We start from the raw sequence: 22375 nt of genomic DNA, 5'->3' as shown, positions 1-22375 counted from the left end.
CACTGCAGGAACACATACAATAATGTGTAACTGTGTCATTAAACATACTGTATATTTGGATAGAAAAGAGAAGCATGTTAAAAAAAAGAGAGATAAATGAGAAGTGGAAATCATAGTAGCCTATTTACTATTTTAGATTTCACAGATACAAGAGTCTTCACACACAGGATGTCGATTTTTCTTTCCTGTTTTACACTTGTGCTCAAAACACTTTTGTGGGCACTTACAAGACAAATGTTCATATAAGACAAGCCAAATTATTTGGAGTTTGAATAAACTGTAAGTTTAACTGTGAGATGACATGCAGAGGGAATCACTCAGGGGTTCTCAACTCTGTCCTGCAGAGTTTACCTCCAGCCCAGATCAAACTCAACTGCTTAACTTTCTAGTAATCCAGAAGACTTTGGGTTATCTTGTTCAGGTGTTTGATTAGGGTTGGAGCTAAACTCTGCAGGAAAGTGGACCTAGCTATACGGCCAGAGTTGAGAACCCCTGCTCTGACTCCCATTAGAGCTGATCAGCGTAGTGATGTAAAAGAAAACAGCAGCTGCTCTGTCAGACCAGTTTGTCAGTCATCTCTATGGAAGGAAAGAAGATGAGGACAGGAGATAATTTCAGATGTTTAGCTGAGGTCATCATATCATCATCACTGGGCAGGAGATGCTACAGTCAAACAGTCCCGGAATGCCAAACACACCCACAGAACATATAGGCCAAAAAACACTACTAATTTAGCTTATATATGATGAGACAGACGCGTGTAACCAAACTATTTATGGAAGCACATGAATGATAAAATACACAGACAACAAATCAATTAAACACTTAGTGCTCTTTATTATGTTGCATCGGTGCTAAAATGTTCCTGTCTTCGTCGGAAAGAGATTAAGACACATTTTCAACTGCTCACATAGTCTGGTCTGGAACGCTTTGAAACATCAGCTCTTTCAATGCCAATCAAATTTAAGGATTAGAAGATTTCACATTTAGCTATATTATATTTGACAGATGCTTTTATCCAAAGCAACTTACGTTACATTCACATTGTACGAGTTCATGCATTCTCTGGGAATCGAACCCATTGAATCCAAACCATGCTGTTTGAGCTATACAGGAACTAAAAAACAAAATAAGAATTACGGCCAGTTTCACATGGTTTAGATTAATCCAGGATTAGGCCTTAGTTCAATTAGGTAGCTTTATAAACGTGCCCTATAGGACAAAACGTTACTGGTGAGCATCTTGAGACAAAACAATGGTAGACTGACATATTTTAAGGAATGTCAATGTAAGTTGCTTTCAGTTAAAACAGCTCGAAAATGTATTTTAGACTGGGACTAGTCTTAAGCCTAGTCTGAGAAACCGAGGGTTAGTGTTAGTGTAAAGTGCCTTACCTATAGCTCCAAAAACTTTTTTCATCTCTATTACTGACAGTGACAGTTAATTCTCAGTTCACAATGACAATTTGGTGATAAAGACCAAGACCCTCTTAATAAAGTTCTCAAAAGTGTTAGTGCTTTCTCACAGTGTTAAACTGGCAGCTGTTTATCTCATTTAGTTTAGCAAACGTTCCATCAAGCGGAGAAGTCACTTTTGTCGAAGTGCTTCACCGCAGGGAGGAAGGCGGGCGCGCGCACTGAACGCTGTCTGGTTTTGCTGGAAGAAAAAAAAACAACGCCACGCGCGCTTTCTCCAGTGCAGACAGCGGCGGCTCGGGCGCCTCGGATGAACTCGGAGAATGGTTGTGCGAGACCTAGGCCAGCCACGTAGCGATGGCTTGTAAACCAGAAAAGCGGTGAGCTCGGACCGTCTAGAAGCAAACCAGAGCGATTTACGATAGTTCGTCTGCGCGTGCATGCGACTGCTCGCTGTTCGTAAAAACTCACGGTGTCCGCCGAGGAATAGTTTATCTGAAGCAAATCGCGTTTTGTTGTTGTTGTAGATTTGTGTTTTATCCGATCCCTACACAACTTGAGGTGCACAGTATGAGGGAGAGGGCGCTCTTGTCTCGGGTGAGTAACCTACTCTTCGCTACAAGTTAATTTCTGCTTTTATATTTATTTACAGCTATGACAGTTGTTTGTCGCATGCATATAACCATCCCTCGAACATCTGTCAAGGTATGATGCTGTCACCGTGACAAGCAATGCACGGCACGACTTATTTTTACCGCTCGCTTTGCAGGGTTTTGTTCAGAAAGAAAAGGAATCGTCAGAAATGTAATTGTTTTCTTGGCAAATGGCGTTTTGCATACAAATGCACTGAGAGTCTTCTGCAACTAACTGCTCGCAAACCGTGAGGGCATGTCAGTATGAATGAGAAAAATCTCTGAAGGAGTATAAATCTGGGCGGTTTGGGGGTGTAAAAAAGTGAAAGTCGTACACGACGAGGATGTTAGCTTGCTATGAGCCACGGGCTTAAACAGCCTAATTGCCACTGCATGCGCCTAATAAAGCGGGTCGAATAAAATCATCTCGATGGGGCTTTTTTGCGATTACATTTAACAATTTTGCAAAAACAGGTCCTGCAGTGGCTGGAGTCCACTGCATGCAGCTGTATGTGCGCGTGCACTCGGGCTGTTAGCTCTGCTAGCCAAACGGCCTGCACGCCTGCCGTCCCGACCAACCAATGTTTCCTTCTGTTTAACCCTTTCTTTGCGTCGCTTTCCCAAAAAAGTTACTCTTTGCCAGTGAGTTGCCTCACACCCTTTGCTCCTTTGCTAACTGTTCTGACAGTATAGGCTGACCCAACTGCGCTGTATAGCAGTATATTCCCCTCATTTTTGTGGTGGACGTGGTGGAGTTTGAAGGTGTGTTGTGGATGCGCGCGCTAGGCCCTTCTCAAGCGGCAGCGTTAGCTCGAGCTGCTAGCGCTGATTTTAGGAAAAAGGGGCTAAGGAATTTTGCTATTTGTTTTACGCCTTTTTTGAAAATTTATGTCTCTTTTTTTTGTTAAACCTAGCCAGTAACAGCCGTGATGCATTTGTGTGCGTGACAAGCCAGAAAGCCCATTATTTTGTGAGATTATTTCCCCGCTTCCCTTATCCAGTTTCCAAGCTGGTAATGGAAGTCTCACCAACTTCATTGGACAAGAGATTTTCTCCAGAGCTTGTGTAATTCACAATGTCCTTTGAGACACACAAATCAAGGCCTTTTAGCATTCAGCAACCTTTAAGTTAGTATTAGTTTTGTTCACCTTATCTTTTTCTTCTAAACATCTTCACGATGCTGTCTTCATAACATTTCATTGACACATTCAGGGTTTTGCAATGTGGTGGTTGTAGTAGATGCCAATTCATGGATCCTAGGTATCATATCATATTCGAGTATAAAATACATTTTATTCAAGGCCCTCCTGCTATTAAAATTATTATTATTTTTAATTTAAACTGCATGATCCTCTCTTAACTTTAAATATTTTAGAAATAAAGCTCTTTAAAAAATTGTTTTATGACCAAAAAGACGTGATAGACTCACAGTTGATATAACATTTTGTAGACTGACAGTTTATTAGGCTTCAAAGCGTCTGTGTCTTTGGCGCATCGACAATGATGCTCTCCTGCTGTGAAAAATATCTGAACTTGTTAAAGCTGAAGTGTCATTTTTGACGTTAAAATACTTTCTTTTATTCCAGCTTGTATGCAGAGGTAACTAAAAAAGTGTAAAGTATTAAACCTGTCTTATTCACTAAGCAGGTGGACGTGCAAATTTGTGTGTGAATGTTTTCATCAGTAACTTCCGTACTAACATTTATTCTAAAAAGGGCTTTTCACACTGCGCTTAACCCTGGGTTATCGTCATTCTAAACACCGCTTTTAACCCCGGGTAAAGGAGCGTTTCACACTTTTAATTTAAGAAGCAGGATTTGCACTGCTTTTTACTCTGGGTTTTGAAACCCTGCTCAAAATTGTGAGAAGTTCTGCTGTTTGTACAAAAACAAAATAATCGGCAGGCTAAAGGTATGGCAGGCTATTTGTTTTGTTAACACTTTTTGTTATACTGGTTGAAACTCTCTTTACATCCTGATTGCAATCAATAATAAAAGTGACCTAAATATCAAAACATGTACATATATCTTCTTTGGAAGTCTCAGGACCCAAAAATGTTCGTCCAATCATTGCATTCGCTGCCTGTCAAGATGTTTCCATATCTCCGCGCAGACATCACAGCAAACGCACATGAACGCGCAGCTTTGCAGACTCTGCTGTGTGTGTAATGACAATATATTACTTTAAAAATTCCATTTGACCTCTAGTGTTGCAGTGATGCATTTTGCCTTTAAAGTCGCGGGGAAACTGGAAGTAGTGACATCTCTTCTTCCGTATATTTGAGTTTAACTGACTTTCAAAAAAGAAAATATATGGGGAAGTGACTTGGTTCTTGCATTTAGAATATAGATAGGGTTATGTTCCATTCAGATCATCTGCATTAGAATGACCCGTATTAAAGGCGTTGAGTTGGTTGTTTAGTTTAAGTGCATATGGAATAGTGTGACTCAGCTTGGTTGTGGTTAATACAGTTGCATAACAGCACTCAAAGAACCCGGCAGCCCTTTCTGAGTGAAAGCCAGATTGTGGATTCTCAGTTCTGTCATGGTTGACCTCTCTTGATTTAAATAATTAATCAAATTTTCAGTGGTCTGTTGGTATTCAAGTTCAGCACAAGGCCAGCAGGCCAGAGATGTTGGAGACAAGAAAAGATGAAGTGAAAAAAATGAGCAAAATGCATTTTTAGTTTTTAGCTGTAGCAAGTTTCGCTTTCAGGCACTTGAATGTAAAGTTTGCTTAACCCCTGCATAAACCAGTCCTAAAGTTATTTCTTGTGCACTAAATCCACCTTAAAATCTGACCATGAAAGGTTATTCTGGCTGCGATATAAATGAAAGAGATTAAAGTGGTTTTGGTAATTAAATGAGTTTAATTGGTTCATGGTTGATTGGACAAGGTGGGATAGGGGGGCTTATGGGGTCATATTCTTGATCCTCAGTCCTTGACTCAGAAACAATTGATTGGGAAATTTATGCTAATAGATGAGTAAAAGGTGAGTTTCATTGGTCGTAGAGATTTTGATTCTGTGATTGTCACCCACATCAAAGCAGCTTGTTTTTCACGTGCGAGGAAACCCAGGATTAGTCACCATTATCATCCACCTACTTGCTCAAAATGAGAGGAGCGGCCCGAGGTGTTGCGAAACTTCAGTCATGAAATGAGACAAGTGACGAAAGTCAGTCATGAAGTGAGAAAAATTAAATCATTGAGTTTGTCTTCACGCTTTCACACCAGATTTCTCCCTGCTTTTCTTCATTGCACCACAGCATGCAAACTCCAGGCCTTTTTGTCGCCGTACACACAGACAGATTTGTAGATGCGAACACGTGCACCTTGAATTCTTGTGCACGTGTAAATAGGTGGTGCTTTCTCCTTCCTTTCCTCCTCAGATGTGTTGGTAGATTCTGTTGCAGCACCCAGAGCACTGTGAGAATCTGCATTTCTGGAGTCCTTCTGACTCAATTTATGAGTGACAAAGCTATTTTAACTATCTTTTTGCAGATCTTTAGCAAAGAATTTACGTCACAAGACTATTTAACATGAATGTTGAGCATCAATTGTTATTTAAAGTGACGATTTTGCCTTGATTTGAAGCACAGAACAGTATTTACACATAGTGGATAGTGTGCCGGGACAGTCTTTGAAATATATGTACAGTAATACATGCGTTGTATGTGCCGTCTACTTTCCTATGATTCCGACGCACACGCTCTGAGGTGTGTGACCCCTTATGCACCCATCCTGTGGTCACATATGCCGCGCTTTCCAATTCTCAGAAAGTTGCAAAGCGCACAGGAAGAAAGGTGGAGGTGTGTGTATATGGCTGTATCTGTGTGGGTATGTGTTTGTGTGTGTATAATTGTATATGTGTAGGCGTTTGTTTGTGTATATGGTTTTGTTTGTGTGGGTAGATTTATACGCGTGTATGTGTGGCCAATTCAGTAATGTAAACTGACGCTGCAGGAGAGCTTCATGATTCAGGCGAATTAAAGCAGCCTTAATAGTTAACATGCAAGGTTTTAAACGGTGTGTTTTAATTATTTTTGATCAGTTGTGTTTCTGTAAACAACACAAGCATGAATCTGAGTTTCATGCACTGCTATTGAATATAAAGCTGAAGAAATTGTTACTGGAGTTGTTAGTCTGTTGAATGAATTCAGTATAAAAGGCTGAAATAATACAATAAAATGAGTATAAACAGAAAACATAGTTCAATTGTGATGTCTTTACTGGCTGCACCTGATTAATGAACAGATTTTTTTTTTTTTTCAAAGTCTAAATGTAACGGAAGTAGCGACAGATCTTTTCTTCCGTATTGTGACGTACATCTGAGTTAAACGGATTTTTCAAGATGAAAAACAAAATGTAGGCGGGGTCTTGGTAAAATCCATTGGTTGTTGATCGGGTGGAGGCAGATCTGAATTCAAGCCTGCAGTTGATTGTAAGAAAGGGGCGGGGTTTAAACTGACTAAATGAATGGAGAAGTCAACATAAAGAAGTCTTGTTTCACTGGAAGTTTGAGTTAATAGATATTTTGATTAAAAATGACAAGGTCAAAACAAGTAAAAAAAAAAAACAATACGATCAATAACATGCTTTTCGAAAAATGTATTTATGTGACATCAATCATTTGTAAAAACGATTCACCATTTATTGATTTGAATTAGGGTTTATGACAATGTGTAGTTAAACCATGAATATGGAGATATTGGCCTTAAAGTAATAATTCACCTAAAATGAAAAATCTCATATTTTACTCGCCCTCATGTCGTTTCTTTTCTCCTGTGTGACTTTTTCTTGTGTGGAACACAACACAGGTTTGGAAGTCATTGTGTTGTAAAGTAGCCTTAAAGGAGACTCAGAGGTCAACCGTATGCGTTTCAACGTTATACCCTTTCCCTTCTGACTTTACATTTCTGTTTTAACTGGCCTAACTGTTTCTTTTTTCGCTTTTTATCATTCAGATGCCGCTTCCTCTCCCTCACATGATAGTCATGACCTTTCAAATCAGATACATTCACAGTATAGCTCACTATAGGAACACACACACACACACACACACACACACACACACATATATATGCATACGCAATGTCAGACATCCTTTCCTGCTGCCACAGGATAGAGTGAACTCACTTTCTTTTTATCTAGATGTTCGCACGCACCTTAATGAGTCAACAAGGCTTGTGATCCATGTATACATCTGTAACTTTCTCAATGCAAAATGTGCCGTCTGCATCTGTGCAGCTCCCAGACAGTCAAAGGCACCAGTGTTGCCATGTGTCTGATGAACATTTAAAGAAAGAAATCCTTTGAAAAACTGAAGGTATGCTTTCCTAGCATGGCGGTGGGGTTAATGTGAGTCACACTGTTGGTCTCTTCTCAGATGTGGCATGCAGCACTCTTGACTAGACAGGGATTGTCTTGGTAGTCACAAGGCTTTAGATTTTATCATGTAATACATGTTGTCCACAGCCAGTGCTTTACAATGCATTATTGTTCTAAAGACTCGTGAATATTTCACAGAAACAATTGTTCAGCTCACACACTGACGGGCGGCTGGCGCACACACACACACACACACTCAAACGGAGCAGAGATGTTCACAGAGAGCCAGGAAGTCAAGGTTGAAGCCGTTAAGAGCAGCAGTGCATAAACAGATATTTTTCCTGTTTGTGGCTGCTGTTTACTTGTTGTTTAGGTGGTGTTGTTTTTGACTGTGTTGAGTCAGCATGTGAGGTGGGGTCTTGTGTTGAACTTGATTAGTTAATAGGGTCACTCTGATATTTGATCCCTTGGTCTATATTGTTGCATATTGTCATATAAAAGAGCCATTGATTGGGGATGATCATTCCTTGAGTGCACACACCCTCCCTACACCCGTTACAGATCACTCACACTGAAACTTGTGGTCTCATTTTGGTTCTTGAATGTATAACTGTCTCCTGTTTCGGTTGAATCTCTCTCTGTCAAATGGATGTCATACAGATATATAGAATCTCTATATGTATGTATATATATATATATTGTTCAAAAGTTTTGAGTCACTAAAACATACACTAGATATATGTATGTGTGTGTGTGTGTGTGTGTGTGTGTGTGTGTGTGTGTGTGTGTATATATATATATATATATATATATATATATATATATACACTGTTCAAAAGTTTTGGGTCAGTAACAAGGTTTTTTTTTTATAGAAGTCTCTCGTGCCACTTCTTTTTTTTGCTGATCCAAAAAATGATCTGATTCCTGAAAAAAAAAAAAAACGTGATATGATCTGAGAACGGTAAGTTTTGTGATCCGTTGCACCCCAATTTTCAAAAGCTGAATTTTCAGCATCATTACTCCAGTCTTCAGTGTCACATGATCCTTCAGAAATCATTCTAATATGATGATTTGATGCTCAAGAAACATTTATTATTACGATCTATGTTAAAAAAGAGCTTAGCTGCTTAATATTTTGTGTAAACCGTTTTCTCAGGATTCGTTGTTAATAAATAGACCCCAAAACTTTGAACAATATTGTACACTACTGTTCAAAAGTTTGGGGTCAGTAAGAGTTTTTATTTTTTTTATATTTTAAGAAATATTATTTCTTAAAATAATTAATATTTTTATTTAGCAAGGAGGCAATAAATGAATCAAAAGTGAGAGTAAAGATTTTGGTTTCAAATAAATGCTGTTCTTTTGAACTTTTATTCATCAAAGAATCCCGAAAAAAGGCATCACAGTTTCTTACCCATTTTTTGCACATGTATAATTATATGTGTGTGTGTGTGTATATTAAATGTTAAAATAAAATAAAAAGTTTGAAATATTTCTCTTGGGTTAATGAATTTATTATTATTATTTCAATAATATTAGAATATTATGCATTAATAAAATATTTATTTCCTAAAATATTCACTTTCATGTGTTCAAATGTATTGCACCAGAAAGGCTGGATTGCAATATGCGACTGTAATTTAAAGTGTACTATAATCGTAGTTAAACATTCATGATCAGATCAAATAATCACTACAGGCCTACTTGTTAAATAAACCTAGCAACCAATCCAAATACTTAGCAACCACAGAGCAACACTCGTGCTGGCGACTTCGGCATGGGTAAGCTCTGCTGATATTTCTTCTGCAAGTGGCTTGTTGTGACATGTTTGGTGGCAGTGATGAAGTGAGATTGTCCCAGATTGTTTAGAATATGAAAATATATATATTTTTTTACCCATTGTGTGACTGTTTTCTGTACTCAGCTTCTTGTGGTTTAATTTTGAGTTGCTCACACACACTTACGCTGAGAAGCGAAACGGTTGTGGTCAGGTGTGTGTATCTGATTAGTAGTGAGATTCTAGATGTCTACACCTTAACCAGGCTGCAGTTTCGTTTCTCTTTCTTTTTCCCTCTCTTATTCTCTTGCTTTCTCTCTCACTTACTCACTCACACATACATATAAGGGATGTATGGCACCTGATTTGGGTTTTTACCAGGTAACTGTCCCTGCAGTGGCTGTAATTGCAGAGGTGCTATGATATGCTGCCACGGATAAAGCCGTATCGTACCGTTCTTGAAAATCTGTTTGATGACACACTGCTCTTGTTTCAATGGTAGTTGTGGTTCATTTACCCGCTTTGATGTACTGAATTAAATGTGACATCTCAGTTGACTCCTGAGATAATTGCTTTCAATTGTCTTTCATTCCTTTCACAACCTTTTTCGTAATTTCTTCCTCTCTTTCAGGTAGTGTCTGGCTGCGGGGTGCTGATTCGGAGCAGCTGGTACTGACTGCGAGATCTAAGCTTTGAGTTCAGCGGCGCAGAGACACCGTCACATCACAGACTGAAAGGAGGAGGCTTTTGTATCTGAATCAGCAGAGATTGCAGATGAGGTGCCGCTACTGTCTTTCCAAGTGAAACCGAGATGCTGTTGAGAGAGTGAGGTTTGGATCTAAAGCCAAGACAACTTTCATTTGGATCAGGATGAAATATGTGCATGTAGTTGCACAGTGAGGCCAGACTTCATGTGAGTACTTTGAGGTTCGAGTTTGTACGATATATTGATATATTTTTAATAAACGATATGGAATGAGGAAATGCGGTTTATATCGATATACAGTAGTTTAAAACGAGCGCATCTAAAAAAAAATAGTGGAGAGTGCAGAGTGAGCTGCTGCGGGGAACGTGCATCATCCAATTTGTCCTAAATATGAGACATGTTTTATATTAAGGGCTTCAATATAGGTGGTAATATACAACACGTATAGTTTACAGTGGCTTGCTCTGACAGATACATGTGTTTGAAATGTAGTGCTTTCCTCAGTGCATAACTTGCATTTCACAGGTATATTCTCCATCTCTAAATGTTAGAAACAAAAATGCGAAAAACAGATAATACACAATAATTCTGACTAAAATATACATATTGCTCAAATATGCAGCCTACATGGTTACATTCACTATATTTGTTTTCATAGCCTTCAATATGAACATTGTTTGTAGGACATCATTGGGCAGGATGTGAATTTTTTAATTTTTTGTATCTAAATAGAAAATACGAGATATTCTTTTCTTGGCCATATCGCCAAGCCCTATTTTGAGGTGAAACATTTTAGGGCTGCACGATTTGGGGGGTAAAAAGTCTGTTTAAAAATTGCCATAAAAAAAAAATGCTCCTGTTTTTTTGTAGGGCTGTGCAATTTGGCCATAAAATGACTTAAACTAAATAAGAAATATTCCTATTGTAATATTTCACTGTAAAATACAAAACATTTTTTAAGAAAAATAAGTGTTTAAACATTAAGCTTTAACATTTCTCATTATAAGTTTGGGGAGATGGTTGACGCATGTTGCGTTCCCAAGTACACGATATAAGTGACCCAAACTCAGAGCAAATGCAGAGATGCGAACCAAGCCGCTCTGAGACACTGAAACCAGCGGATCAGAAGCTGCTTGCATGTAAAAGAACACAATGCTGCACTTCATTCATTTAATTAAGTCATTGCAATATCCATATTGTGATATTTGGTTTTATCGCGATTAATCGTGCAGTCCTATAACGTGTGTTGAACTGTTAAGTCTTATTCATTTTCTTAGTCTTCCTGTCTCACTTTTTCATATAACTTTCTTTTTCTTTAATGCCCTAGTGAACGTAATGGAGGCTCAGTTTGGCCTAGGCTAAGGCATCTCTGATCTTCTCTCCTCCTTTACACACTCTTGCCCTCCTCTCATTCACTCGAGAGGAGGGGTACATTATCTCCTGTACCACCCTTGACAGCAAACAGTGGTTAATTTCAAACGTAAAGAGGCAAACACTCTGATTCAAGCAAGCAATCGGTTGCCGATGAAGGCCTGCCAGACACTGAAGGAGGAGGTGTCCGGCCCAGAGACGATGTCGCAAGAGGAGGGGCAAATGACTCAACCCTCTCAAACGTACTTCCACAACGCCTCTGCTCCCGATGCCGAGCTATCGGCGAAACTGTACAAGCGAGAACCCGCGGCAAAACCGTACACTGTGGTCATTGACAACACGATGGCTGCGAGGCCAGAGTCGCATATGTCCTCAGACCTGAATCCCCATCCTGCCCCGACTCAACCGTTTTACCGGGAAGGGTCCGGAGCAGCTGTGACGAAGAGTGGAAATGGAGGGACGTCAGAAGATTCTGAAGCTGAAGAGGGAGCCGGGGCAGAGGACGAATTCAAACGAGGGCAGATCATCGTAGAGGTCAACCTCAATAATCAGACTCTGCACGTATCCAAAGGAGACGACGCGGAGAATACCAACACTGCAGGAGACGACAAGAGCAACAGTGAGGAAGAAGAAGAAGAAGATGAGGAGGAGGAGGAGGAGGAAGAAGAAGAAGAAGAAGATGACAGCATTGAAGACTACAGCGACGAGGACGATCAAGATGAAGAGGAGGAGAACAACAATCGGCGAACAAGAGCGCAACGGGCGCACAGGGGTAGAGCGGCTTCTTCGCCGCGTCGTAAGAGTCGTCGCGTTGCCCCCTCGTCAACAGGAAACCTAACCACAACGAACGCAGGTGTGACAACCAGGGGGCGGAGGAAGAATGCAAACTCCCCGCGCCAAAAGCGTAGACCTGCCAAGGAGGCCAAAGGCTCCACCGCCTCTGCCTCCAGAGCCAAGGGAGAGGGCGAGGAGAAAGAGACGCTAGTGTGTGAAAAATGTCCACGTGTGTTCAACACCCGCTGGTACCTGGAGAAGCACATGAATGTGACACACAGACGCATGCAGATCTGCGACAAGTGCGGAAAGAAGTTCGTGCTGGAGAGTGAACTGGCTCTTCACCAGCAGACAGACTGCGAGAAGAACATCCAGGTAAGAGGATCATCCCGACTCTTTATGGAAATGCCTCATGTTTAGTAAATGCCCTCAATCAAAAGATATGCCAGCAGCCATATCACCCTGTAGCCCAAGACTGGTTGCCCACTGAAGCTAAGTAGGGCTGAGCCTGGTTAGTACCTGGATGGGAGACCTCCTGGGAAAACTAGGTTGCTGCTGGAAGAGGTGTTAGCGAGGCCAGCAGGGGGTGCTCACCCTGTGGTCTGTGTGGGTCCTAATGCCCCAGTATAGTGACGGGGACACTATACTGCCAAAAGAGCACCGTCCTTCGGATGAGACGTAAAACCGAGGTCCTGACTCTCTGTGGTCATTAAAAATCCCAGGATGTCCTTCGAAAAAGAGTAGGGGTGTAACCCCGGCATCCAGGCCAAATCTGCCCCTTGGCCTCTGTCCATCATGGTCTCCTAATCATCCCCATACACTGATTGGCTTCATCACTGTCTCCTCTCCACCAGTAAGCTGGTGTGTGGTGGGCGTTCTGGTGCAATATGTCTGCCGTCGCATCATCCAAGTGGATGCTGCACATTGGTGGTGGTTGAGGAGATTCCCCCCTTCCATATGTAAAGCGCTTTGAGGTCTCAGAAAAAGCGCTATATAAATGTAACGAATTATTATTATTATTATATGGCACTGTACACTGTTCTCGAGCATTCTTAATAGTAATAATAATAATATTGTTAATAATCTTTAGTTCTGGAAGAGGCCATATTTAATGAGACTGAAGCAGAAATAAGGCCGTGAGGGACAGGGACTTTTTGTTCAATCTCACTGAATTTTGTAGAAAAAAGAAAGAAAAAAACACTACCTTTCAAAAGTTTGGGGTCAGTAACTAAGAAATTAATACTTTTATTCAGCAAGGATGCATTAAATTGATCAAAAGTGATAGTTTAAACATTTTTATAATGTTTCTTGATCATCATATTAGAATGATTACTGAAAGATCATGAGACACTGAAGACTAATGATGTAATGTAATGTCATGATGCTGAAAATTCAGCTTTGATCACAGGAATAAATTATATTTTAAAATATATTGAAATAGAAAACAGTAATGGTAAAGCCACCCTGTGGTCAAAATTGTTATCCCTTAAAACTCATCTTTGATCACCAAAATGACATATTTAAACCTGTGAGAAATTTATTTCCACTCACTCACACCAGCTCAGAGATTCACTCGGTCAACTTTACTGTAGTAAATGCTGCACAATGTCAAGTGGAAATACTGGTTTAATTCAGCCATATATGTTTAAACCAGAAACTGATTCAGAAGAAGTGGAAGAGTGAATTATACAGGCTCGTCTTCAAGACGATGTATCAGAATGGTAATGGGTTTTATGTATCGCTCTTTACAACGTCGGACACGTAACGGTAATTAATATGATTAGCCTTTTGCTTGACTACGTTATAAAACAGCTGATAATGTGCTGCTAATGTTACACAAACCATTTTCCCGTTCGCCACCTCAGACAGAAACGCTTTGAACAACTCAGAACGCCAGTGGAGAAAGAAATATAGTTCATCATAACATCGTAATACACATCAGATACATAATTCACCTGCTATATTGTTAAATGTACCCGATTTTTCATATAAACAGAAAAATATACCGGGATAACCTGGCTTCTAACACTTTTCTGGCTTTGAAAACACCGGTTCGGTTTGGACATCTAGACTCTCAAGGCTTATTTATGCTTCTGCGTCGAACTGCCGCCGTAGCTACGTCGTAGGCTGTGTGTAGCGCGCGTACCCTACGGCGTACCCTGACGTGCACCTCTCCAAAAATGTAACAACGCGTCAATTCTACGCGGACACAAGCGCTGTGATTGGTCTGCCAGAACCCCTCCCTCGGGGTTTCACATGCTCCCTAGGTGCGCGTCAACGCGGACAACGACACAGAAGTATAAATTAAAACCAACACGTTGCCTACGGCGTATAGGCTCCGGCGTAGGTCTGACGCAGAAGTATAATGAGGCCTTCAGGCTTCTCTTTAAAACTCCACTGCTTCAGAGCATAGTAATGATGATATGCTAAAGCCCGCACATTGACTGATTGTCAATGTGAACCATTGTGATTGGTTACAAGGTAGTTTGTGACATCAGAAACACCAGTGATTGCAAACAGCATTTTTGAGGCTGTCTTTAGTTCACTGCAGTTTTAAGGAGAAAATACTCAGCAATGGTGTTGACTTATGAATTTGCTCAAGGTTTGTCTTAAAGCATATTAAAAACATCACATAGACATATAAACAACATTAAAGTGGCAACAATAAAGTGCTTGATTTTCACCACAGGGGGTCTTTAACTGTTTTCAGGGGCAGTCGTGGCCTAATGGTTAGAGTGAGACTGGTAACCTGAAGGTTGGGGGGTTGATTCTCAATACTGGCAGGAAATGACTGAGGTGCCCTTAAGCAAGGCACCGAACCCCCAATCAATGAGATAGGTCTTGGGAACGTATGGTTCTGCGGTTCTGCAGTTGGTTAATATTGCAATCAATCCCCGGGCACCACAGCAAAAATGGCTGCCCACTGTGCAAACGTGTGTGTGTGTGTGTGTTCACTACTCACTGCTACTAATGTGTGTGCACTAACTTGGATGATGGATTAAATGCAGAGGACAAATTCTGAATATGGGTTACCATACTTGGCCTTCACATGTGACATTAAAATATCATATTTATTGTTACTACTGTAAAGCTATATACATTTGTTATATGATCTCCTTCAATGCTTTCAGAATCTTTACTTTTTTTAAATAATTTTGTTACTGTATTTTTAAAATGAACATTTTAACGACAGTATATTTATTGAACGAAAATAAATTATTTTATTTATCAAAATAAAGAGAAAATATTACAGGCTTTGCTGAAGTGATTGTTTTGAACAAGCATTAACTCAGATATGATTTAAAACATTATTACTTTAGCTAAAGTATTTGTATAAATACTTTGTGTCTTTTGCCCCATGCTGGTGAGGTAAAATGCCCACCTTGCCACCTCTTACATTTATTTTTATAGATTTTTAAACCAAACAGACCACATTTATGATTTTTTTTACACTATGAGAGTAGTGAAAATCAGTTTTGTTAAGGTGTGCCTTTAGCCCCTTTGTACCCTACTGTTTTTAATGGTAAACATATTGGTGTTTTGATGGCAGCAAAGGTAATCTAAATGTAAAAATAGAGGAAATGAATATGCACAATTAAGTCCAATACAGATAAATTACCAAATAAATTGATAACTGATGTACAAATCTCAGATCTGTAAACCAGTAGATTTTAAATATGAAGTGCATTAGAGGTTAGAAATGTGTTAATATCGGTCCTGACCAGCAGAGGGAGACTTCATTCTTGTTTAGAGTCATTGAGAAAATGGGTCTGAGAGAAGATATACTACAAAATATGTTATTCTTGTACTGTATAACAATGTATCTTTTTGTGTCCCAGTGTGTGTCATGTAATAAGTCCTTTAAGAAGCTGTGGTCCCTCCACGAGCATATTAAGATTGTCCATGGATTTGCCGAGAAGAAATTTTCCTGTGAGATTTGTGAGAAGAAATTCTACACGATGGCCCATGTCCGTAAGCACATGGTCGGTACGTATAGTAAACCTGCGCACAGACACACTTCAGCACTGCCCTAGTGAATACTTAAATCTCGAACACCATCAGGATGTCTTTTCAAATGTCTATATAGCCCAAAAATACACTAGAGAAACATACTTGAGCCTAATACAATAGGTCTTCTGTCTGTCTCTAGCTCACACAAAGGACATGCCATTTACCTGTGAAACCTGTGGAAAATCTTTTAAACGCAGCATGTCTCTGAAAGTGCATTCACTGCAGCATTCAGGAGAGAAGCCCTTCCGCTGTGAGGTATGAACACGTACGACACACTCCATAACTGATATTGTGATTGAGAGAAGGAAAAGCAATGGGAAATACAAGTAATAAAATGCAACTAGCCATACAATCATGTATTAAGGATGTGTTAATGACATGCTCATCCTTGAAAACCATAAATTACACAATTATAAATTCCTAGATTATGCAAGGTAGAAGATATAATTCTGGTTACAAGGTTGGTATAGTGTTGAGTCATTGTTTGATGTCCAATGTAAGGTCTTGGTACTGAACCAGCTGTAAACCACTTCTCTAAATAAACCCTTCTTCTGCTCCAGAAAATCCTCTTTTCTCTTAAATAGGAGCACAACTAAGCTGTTTTGATATTTACATCCCTCTCTGTCGACACCATGGTTTTCCCATCTTCAACCCCCATTTATTTGTGTTTGACTGTTTCTTGCCGTTTTAAACACCAGTGGCACCTTTATGAATGTGCCATTTGAAAAAAAAAAAAAACACACTTTTCTAATGTGTCATTTGAAACTCTAAAATACATTCCTGAAGTGTAATAATGTATTAAACAAACAGTATTAAAAATAATTATATTCATAAATGTTTGAGTTTCCCGCTTGTCCATATTTACAGCTTCAGTTTGTTTTTGGGAACGCTATAAAACGCTACGTCCACAGCAGAACGTTGACATGCGCAAACAACACTGGATTTGTGTATATTTGAAGAAGAGCGTGAATAAAGATGAGCTTATTGCCGTTTATAGCATTTTGTTTGTTGCATTTGTTTACTGACGTCTTTTGGCGCATTTATGTAACCAGACTGGAGCTTTTCTGAAGGTGCTGTTTGGCAGTCTGTGACAAGAGCTGTGTGTGTTTGTGTGTAAATGCACAACAGAAAATACATTTGGACTTTAGCATTTTAGGAAAAGACGGGGTTTTTTTTCTATTAAATGATACTTTTAGCTTAGGTTTCCTTCTGTCTTTGTTAGCGATGGTCCTAACCAAAGAGGTTAGAAAACTAGCCGTTAACATTCACATTTATTTCAATGGTAGTTTGCCTGATTGTTTGGGAGGAAAAAACAGCTTAAAATTTGATGCTACACTCAGAGCAAAATATATATTGACTAAATTTAAAGCATATTTTTCTCAGAATGCAAAAACTGTGATTTTATAATTGTATGCACTTTAGTTTAAAATGTTTCTTTTCTAGCGCCTAAAAAAATAATAAAACTGCATGCGTCTTGTTTTTGTTGCGCTACTGCTCATCTCTGCACGGATGAATGTGGTTCGAGGCACGGGACATCTTATCAGAGCGGATGAACAAATAAATAATGGTTTCTTTGTCTTTACAGCCGGTTATTCCTGTGAAGTTTGCCGTTTAATTTTTTTCTCATTTATTTATGACAACAAACTTTAAGCTTGACGCTACCTGCAGCCTGAGCTACTTTTATCTGTGTATAAATATGACCCGACGTCCTGACAGCTCTAAAATAGAAATCATTATTATGGATTTATCAAACTGTATCTTGGTAAAAACACAGTTTAGAAGATGGATTTTTTTGCACTCTCGCATTAATAACATTTTGTTATTTTATCCCCCCAAAAAGTTACATAGTGTAGCTTTAAAATAAACTATGTAACACGGTGCTGTTTGATTTTATATTTATTGCGTCCTCTTATGGACTGTCGATTAAATAAATCTGGTGTTTGTTGATCTTTTCCACCTAACTGAAATAGTTTTTTGATTTCAAATGTAAATTTAACTTTTGCAAATATTTAAGTGAAAATTTCAAACTGTGGACAGACAAATTGCTTGTCGGTGGAAACGTGAATCTGTATTTTATGTATTCTCTTGTTTTTTGGGGCATCTTTTCCATGAAAACGCATTATGGGGTGTGTACATTTCGTGAGGGTGGTCAGGGTGGAGCTCATTGGTTTCACTTAAAGGTGCCATATGAGAGAGTCTGAATGAGTGGGATTGGCCTGCTTCCTATAAATAGTATGTTAATGACAGGCTTATGAACGGTAATGACAGGTTATTATGATCATATTACAAAGTTGGGATTGCTTCAGTCTGGCCCTGATTTGAAGTGAGGCTGAACCGGCATCCACCCACATGCTGTCTATTTCTGTTTGTGCGTGTGCAGAACTGCGACGAGAGGTTCCAGTACAAATACCAGCTGCGGTCTCATATGAGCATTCACATAGGACACAAGCAGTTTATGTGCCAGTGGTGTGGCAAAGACTTCAACATGAAACAGTATTTCGATGAGCACATGAAGACACACACAGGTGAGGTGCACAAACACAAACATTTAAAACTTGTGGAGAGTGAATAAAGATAGACTGTCTCTCTTGTTCTCTTTTGAACATATTTTGTGGGTAATTTTACTATGATAATGATTATTCTAATCTTCAGTGGCTCCCCCCAAAATGTGGGCACACTTTAGTTATATAACAAACCAAATTAATTTTGCAGTACACTTTTCTTTCTAGCAAAACTAGAATTTTTTTTTTAGGTTTTCAACAATGAAATTACTTGTGCACTTTCTAAAGGTGGAGCATGTCGATATTGCACTCCAAAAAACTCATGTTTGTTCAATTTTAGTTAAAAGTTTATTAAAATGAAGAACTAATGTAACACAATTCTTGAATACTTGGAAGTTACTCTTATTAATTTGATTGAAAAATACAACTTAATCCATTTGTTATTAAAATAAGTTTGTATAAGTTCATAAAACAAGACCAGAACAAATTCCGTTCAAAAATATTCATTTATTTAGTGTTGTTGAAAAGAAGAAGAAATTAAAAAGTTTCTGTAAGGTTTATTGAAGATTTTTATTTTTCGAGTGCCTTACGGGTTGTTCTACATGTGTAATTTTAGAGTTTAACCTCGTAGCGGACACATTTAAACTCTTGTGGTTAAACACTCCCAGATGTTCTCTATAATAACGCCACACACCACATGTTTAACGCATACTACTCTTGTTGCCCGTGTGGCTTTATTGCCAGTGAATGAAACAAGATCTCTCTCCCATTCTTCTGTTTCTCTTCAGGTGAGAAGCCATTCATCTGTGAGATCTGTGGGAAGAGTTTCACCAGTCGGCCCAATATGAAGCGGCACCGGCGCACGCACACTGGGGAAAAGCCGTACCCTTGCGAAATCTGCGGCCAGCGTTTCCGCTTTTCCAACATGCTTAAGGCGCATCGAGAGAAGTGTTTCCGGGTCACCAGTCCGGTGACCCTCCAGCCTGCCAGCATGGGGCTTTCCATTCACCTTACCGGCCACACCCCTTCTTCAAGCCACACCCCTACCCCAACCCAGCCCGCTCAGTCCACGCCCGTGGGCCCCGTAATGATCAGTCCTGCCACGGGAGGGCCTCTCCCGCAACGAGCGGTCACCGTTCATGGCTTCTCTCATTTGCACATGCAGACCGTGCCCGCACAACATCACCCTGCCCACACTCACACTCCTGTCCATCACACAGGACACGCCCCCATGACGAGCCACGCCCCTCAGCCAATCTCAGTGCAGCCTTCTGTCCTGCCTCCTCCCCCCGCCCTATTCAAGAGCGAGCCAATAAACCACTGCGCCCATGAGGACGCTTACCTGCGACAGGGCGCCGCTCCGCAACACCACTGAAACACTCTCATGAACACAAACTCACTAACGTGAGTCAGGTGCTCGCTGGAGAACAGGGCGGACAGACTGACGTCATCCATCAGTATAATTCTCACCGGAATCGGAAAGCTGGAACTCGGTGAAATGCAACATGTATGTATGTGTGATACAAAACTGAAACTACAAACCTAATTGCCACTAGCACTCGTGACCAAACAGGATTGTTAGATCTCAAGAACTTCATAAAGCATTACTAGGATTCACTTCACATCACTTCAAACTCTTGTCACAATGATCAAGATGCCATTGGGGTTTCAATGGCACAACACGTTTCTTTCTCTTTCTCTGCCTCTTTATCGACTCAGCTGCTGTTGCAAAGGTTCTACGGGTTCAAACGTCCACAAGTTAAAGGTCTACATTTCACAAATGCAGTGTCTTTAGAAATGCAGGTCTTCCCGACAACGGAAAATATTCATATTCTAGTACACAAGTCGTCACACAAACATAGTATACACAGCACTTAAGCAGTAAACTCAGTGTAGTCTATATGACTGAAACTTTTCTGTTGCCTGATTGTGATTGTCAGTGATTTTATTAAAATATTGGAGTTTTCTTTTTTTTTCTTTCTTTTTTTAATACAATAAAAATATGCTTACTGGGTAATGCCTGTAGCTCTCCGGCGTGTTCAGTCGGAGGTCGAGACTGTTAAGGAAGACCGATGCTGTGATGTGTCATAGGTAGACTGCAACTAATGGTGAAAAAAAAAAAAGATCATTAATTAGTTTTACTGTATGTTCCATACAATCTAACTCACTTAACCAATATTTTTATTTGTATAATGTAGATAAACATGCTCTGTGAGACTTTTTAAAAATGAAATTAGATTTGTTGAAATGAGATGCCTGCTTTGTGAGAGTTTATGTAATAGGTTGGAAGATGCGGAAAGGGTTTGTTTCTAATCATGTATTCAGCCGAATGTAGAAGAGGTGTGTGTGTGTGTGTGTGTGTGTGTGTGTGTGTGTGTGTGTGTGTGTGTCTCTCTCTCTTTGTGGCTGATCATGTGCCTGTGGTGCTGGTATCAAAAGCTGCTTTTTAGTTGCTCTCTGTCTTTATCTGGTACATGGTTCTTTATCATGCTGATGAGTAGTGTGTGTGTGTGTTAAAATCATAACGTTAGGAGCAGCACAGATAAAGTGATGGAAGTCTTGAGTCAATCAGACTTGATTGATTGTGAAATTTAGACCATTTGTCCTCTGCACTTTACTGACAAGTAAAAGGTTTGTGTAACTGACAAAGAATTGTTTATCACGTGTCTGACACGTGAAAGATGGCTGACTGTTGGAAAATGGGGAGAATCACATGGGGATTTGGTTGGGATCCCTTGTTATACATCAAATAATTAGTTTGTCCTATAAGAAGTTGTGTTTTGCCCTCATGCCCCCGCCCCTCTTTACCCGAGACGTACTGTCATTGGTTCAGATGGCTGTCAGTCATGCCTCTCCATTCTCCATCAGTTGATGGAATGCACTTTCTAATAAAACCTTACTAGATAAGAAAAATAAGCAGACCATAATAATGTCTATTCTTGTGAGGTGTTTTTAATCAAATCTCTTTAGTCTTTAGTCTCGCTAGTCTGTTTCAACCTCTCTACCCTCTCAATTTCAGCAGTGTTTTATCCTTGGCCTTGTGTCTGGCACAGAAACGTCTGACCTTCATTAAGTTCTGTTTTATATTGTTTTCCTGTTTTTGAGACACCATGTTTGACCTGCTTTTTTTTTTATACTGTGCATTTAACACTTTCTGCTAACTTTAAACTAGTAAAAAAATGAATTAGCCACAAGCCACTTGTCTAAATTTTTACATTGTAAAGTTTGTTTTTGAGAGAGAAAGAAAGCAGTATATATGGGAAGTGGGTCATTTGACCCAATGACTAGAATGGGCCTGTTTCATGATATGACCTCAATCTCTTTATACCTTTGGCCTTGTTTAGCCTAGTGAAATCTGTGATTAGATAAAGTTATATGCTAGTTGCTTTGGGTTTAGTGTCACATTGCTATTTTAAAATCATGTTTTAAAAAAACAAGCACTTTTAAATGTTAAACTATTAAGCATTTTTGCAAAAAAAATTGGGTTAGTTTTACATAAAACAATAGAACCTATGTGTGTGCGTGTGTGTGTTTTGAAAGCAGAAGCAACAGACCTCAAGTAAGCACGTGATTAGAGAGTCCTGACTGATTAAGTGACCTCATTGAACTGGTGATGAAAAAGAAAACTGGACATTTCCATTCAATGTTCTTCACAATTTCATGCATTTGATATCGTTATCTGTGTAGAGTTACGTGTTCGATTGCATTGACAGATGCCCTTATGCTCTCAGAATAAATCGATAGTCTTCTTTCTCTTTTTGTATCCTCTGCCCCACTAGACTTGGAGAAGAGTTCATTTGAATCTAGAATAGATCGTCTGTTATAGGCTAACATAAATGGGCATCAAGTATCAAGACTTT

At 39.6% G+C, this 22375-nt stretch overlaps 1 protein-coding gene across 3 annotated transcripts; it reads left to right on the top strand.

Moving 5' to 3' along the window:
- The first annotated feature begins 1636 nt into the window (after positions 1–1636).
- On the top strand, positions 1637–22028 carry znf652 (zinc finger protein 652). 3 transcript variants are annotated; one of them, XM_084434944.1, is made up of 7 exons: positions 1637–2012; positions 9784–10065; positions 11186–12378; positions 15843–15990; positions 16154–16269; positions 18395–18539; positions 19304–22028. In XM_084434944.1, exons 3-7 carry the CDS (start codon positions 11383–11385, stop codon positions 19888–19890), a joined length of 1992 nt encoding a protein of 663 aa, XP_084291070.1. In that variant the 5' UTR covers positions 1637–2012; positions 9784–10065; positions 11186–11382; the 3' UTR covers positions 19891–22028. The 3 variants fall into 3 exon arrangements, with proteins under 3 accessions (XP_084291070.1, XP_084291068.1, XP_084291069.1); XM_084434942.1 differs by having other exon boundaries at positions 18395–18544; positions 19309–22028; XM_084434943.1 differs by lacking the exon at positions 1637–2012 and adding an exon at positions 9527–9650 and having other exon boundaries at positions 18395–18544; positions 19309–22028.
- The last annotated feature ends 347 nt before the right edge of the window (positions 22029–22375 follow it).

The sequence above is a fragment of the Rutilus rutilus genome (assembly GCF_951802725.1).
Source record: "Rutilus rutilus genome assembly, chromosome: 1".
NCBI classification, from domain to species: Eukaryota; Metazoa; Chordata; class Actinopteri; order Cypriniformes; family Leuciscidae; genus Rutilus; species Rutilus rutilus.
This window is presented reverse-complemented; position numbering and strand designations above follow the sequence as displayed.

Coding starts and splice junctions, on each gene's coding strand:
- znf652 (XM_084434944.1), top strand. CDS start 11,383: ATGAAGGCCTGCCAGACACTGAAGGAGGAGGTGTCCGGCCCAGAGACG. Junction 12,379..15,842: donor ACTGCGAGAAGAACATCCAG/GTAAGAGGATCA, acceptor TTTGTGTCCCAG/TGTGTGTCATGTAATAAGTC. Junction 18,540..19,303: donor GCACATGAAGACACACACAG/GTGAGGTGCACA, acceptor GTTTCTCTTCAG/GTGAGAAGCCATTCATCTGT.